The 3578-nt window shown below is 51.4% G+C and overlaps 1 protein-coding gene across 1 annotated transcript in view; it reads left to right on the top strand.

Moving 5' to 3' along the window:
* Window positions 1-925: 925 nt before the first annotated feature.
* LOC310805509 (RAC-gamma serine/threonine-protein kinase) overlaps window positions 926-3578 on the top strand; it is a gene marked incomplete at both ends in the record, with an annotated part of 20993 nt that continues 18340 nt past the window's right edge. Inside the window, one exon of the mRNA XM_083671230.1 lies at window positions 926-1088. Within this exon, the coding sequence (XP_083527356.1) occupies window positions 926-1088 (163 nt within the window). The remainder of the gene's footprint in view (window positions 1089-3578) is intronic.

The following is a 3578-nucleotide window of genomic DNA, read 5'->3' as shown; positions in this document are numbered from 1 at the left end:
ACACACACACACACACACACACACACACACACACACACATCCAGGGGCGGGTGGATGGGGGGCTGCCCCCCCGTCCAGGCAGATGATGGTGGGGTCAGCCTGCCTCCGGTCGTAAACATGTTGTTGTCATTCCATCCTGATAAATCCCAGTTATTATCAGGCAGTGTGACAATCATACAGATATGTTATACTCTGTGTTATAACAGTCATACAGATATGTTATACTCTGTGTTATAACAGTCATACAGATTGTTGTGTGGATATTGTAATACAGTAGGATATCATAGCGATGAGGATAGTGTGAGTGTGAGCTGTGTTCCTGCCTGGATTACTGCCTAACCCTAACCCTAACCCTGGATTACTGCCTAACCCTAACCCTAACCCTGGATTACTGCCCCACACACGCTCCCCTCCCCTAACCTTAACCCTAACCCTAACCCTAACCCTCACCCTAACCCTAACCCTCACCCTAACCCTAACCCTAACCCTCACCTTAACCCTAACCCTTAGTGACCCTGCTGTATGCCTGCCCTGGGGCTCAAGACTAAACTAGATCAAAGTTATTCTGTTTCTATTGTAGTTAACTTGTTCTATAGTTTAGGGTTAGGGTTAGGGTTAGGGTTAGGGTTAGGGCTAGGGTTAGGGCTCTGTTATTCCACTGACTGCACAAGATCTCCTTTTCTTCACTAGTTCACTCATTCACTGATTCTCTCCATTCTTCTCCCCCGCCCCTGTTCTCTCTCTCTCTCTCCCCCTCCCCCTCTGTCTCCCTCCCCTCCCCTCTCTCTCTCTCTCCCCCTCCCCCTCTGTCTCCCCCCCCCCTCCCCTCTCTCTCTCTCTCTGTCTCCCCCTTTGTCTCCCCCCCCTCCCCTCTCTCTCTCTCTCCCCCTCCCCCTCTGTCTCCCCCCCCTCCCTCTCTCTCTCTCCCCCTCCCCCTCTGTCTCCCCCCCCCCTCTCTACAGGAGAGTACATCAAGAACTGGCGGCCGCGTTACTTCCTGCTTAAGACGGACGGCTCGTTCATTGGCTACAAGGAGAAGCCCCAGGACGCAGACCTGCCCTACCCCCTCAACAACTTCTCTGTCGCAAGTGAGTGAGTGTATACTTTATATAGCATTGAGGTTAACTGCCTAAAGGGGTGATTACTGTGCTGGCGGTGATACCTCTGTGTGTGTGTGTGTGTGTGTGTGTGTGTGTGTGTGTGTGTGTGTGTGTTAATGCGTGTGTGTGTGTGTGTGTGTGTGTGTGTGTGTGTGTGTGTGTATGCGTACGTGCGTGTGTGTGTGTGTGTGTGTGATAGTCACCTGTCCCTCAGTGGTGTACACCTGGCACCTGCATGACATATGAGGCACCTCAACATCATTTATACATGAGAGTGAGACTGATTACACTGTGTGTGTGTGTGTGTGTGTGTGTGTGTGTGTGTGTGTGTGTGTGTGTGTGAGTCGAGAGTGAGGCTGATTACAGTGTTAATTAGTTAACGATGAGATCATATAAAAACCATTATCACACCACTCACATCTCACTGTTCACCAGATGTAGACATCATCACCATGGATACGGTCTGACTGTTCATAATCATCACCATGGATACAGTCTGAGTGTTCATAATCATACACATGGATACGGTCTGCACAGATTACAGTATATGTGTGTGTGTGTGTGTGTGTGTGTGTGTGTGTGTGTGTGTGTGTCTAGTCTCATACACACAGAGGCTATGGTAATACAACATCATATGGAGAAGACCACAATGAGTTTTATTGGGGAAAGAAGGACCTCGTTAGAAGGTCTGTCTGTCCATCCATCTCTCTATCTGTCTGTCTGTCCATCCATCTCCAGGATATGAGAGGAGGAGAGGGGAGGAGAATGGAGGAGAGGAGGATAGGAGGGGAGGAGAGAGGGGAGGAGAGGAGGATAGGAGGGGAGGAGAGAGGGGAGGAGAGGAGGAGAGGAGAGGGGACAGCCATACATCCGGCCCTGGCTGTCCCTGGCCCTGGCCCCGTCCCCGGCTGCTTGGCAGAGCAGAGTATTACCACATCTGCTGCCCAAAGCTGGTAGGCCAGGTGGCACAGGGGCTGGCACTGGGGAGGGGGGGGATATAGTCGGGTGGGGGGTGAGGGGCAGGAGATAGTCAGTGGAGGGGGGGGGGGGGGGGTGGTCAGATGGACCAGTGATGCGACAGCTTTGTTCCCACTGGAGGGAGGGACGGAGAGTCCCTGTCACTCAGAGAGCCCTCTCACAGCCTGCTAAACCAACCAGCAGAGAGCCCTCTCACAGCCTGCTAAACCAACCAGCAGAGAGCCCTCTCACAGCCTGCTAAACCAACCAGCAGAGAGCCCTCTCACAGCCTGCTAAACCAACCAGCAGAGAGCCCTCTCACAGCCTGCTAAACCAACCAGCAGAGAGCCCTCTCACAACCTGCTAAACCAACCAACAGCTAGCTGCTAGCGCTAACACTGAAATGTCACACACACACACACACACACACACACACACACACACACACACACACACACACACACACACACACACACACACACACCGATAACTACTACCGCTAACAGATGTCACAGAACTGGATTAATTATCATGACTAGATTTGTTTACTTTCGGTCATAATAAATAGGTTAAGTGAAGGAAATTCGGCAATATCATTGAATCAAACTTCACATCCCTCCTCCTCCTCCTCTTCGTCTGTTGGTTAGAAGATGAGTACTTAAAACGCCTTCAGAGATCGCTGCTATGCTAATGAACAGTAATGAATGTGAATGCAGATAGCGATGATATCTGTGGACGTTCCTTTAGTTCCTGTTCTGCCGTGGTGAGTTCCTGTTCTGCCTCCTACAGCGTCTCTCCAAACCTTCACAACAAAACATGTTCACTATTTTCCGTTTGGCCTGGAAACCCCGGCGGCAGGAAGAAAGGTTCTGACTGCTTTAGCTCGGTGTGAGGTCGGGCTCAGTCGCCACACGTTTTAAAGAGGAATTTGACCCGGTAATCCAGTGGATTTGTTGTTTTCATTAGTCAATCGTAAACACATTCACCAAAAACGTGTCATTTGAGTCAATTCCTGAAACTCCCAAGACTCCCCTCTCCCTCCCACGCCAGGTCCTTCTGTTGAACAGAGCTAACCCCTGATGCTCTCTGGGAACCTCTGGTAGAGCAGAGCAGAGCTAGAGCTAACCCCTGATGCTCTCTGGGAACCTCTGGCAGAGCAGAGCAGAGCAGATCTAGAGCTAACCTCTGATGCTCTCTGGGAACCTCTGGCAGAGCAGAGCAGAGCAGATCTAGAGCTAACCTCTGATGCTCTCTGGGAACCTCTGGCAGAGCAGAGCAGAGCAGATCTAGAGCTAACCCCTGATGCTCTCTGGGAACCTCTGGTAGAGCAGAGCAGAGCAGAGCTAGAGCTAACCCCTGATGCTCTCTGGGAACCTCTGACAGAGCAGAGCAGAGCAGAGCTAACCCCTGATGCTCTCTGGGAACCTCTGGTAGAGCAGAGCAGAGCAGAGCTAACCCCTGATGCTCTCTGGGAACCTCTGGTAGAGCAGCGTCAGAGTGCAAAAACTCTGGTCTGACATT

Source organism: Argentina silus (assembly GCF_951799395.1).
Source record: "Argentina silus genome assembly, chromosome: 6".
Classification (NCBI taxonomy): domain Eukaryota; kingdom Metazoa; phylum Chordata; class Actinopteri; order Argentiniformes; family Argentinidae; genus Argentina; species Argentina silus.
The sequence above is the reverse complement of the archived record's forward strand: the minus strand, read 5'-3'. Positions and strand labels throughout refer to the sequence as shown.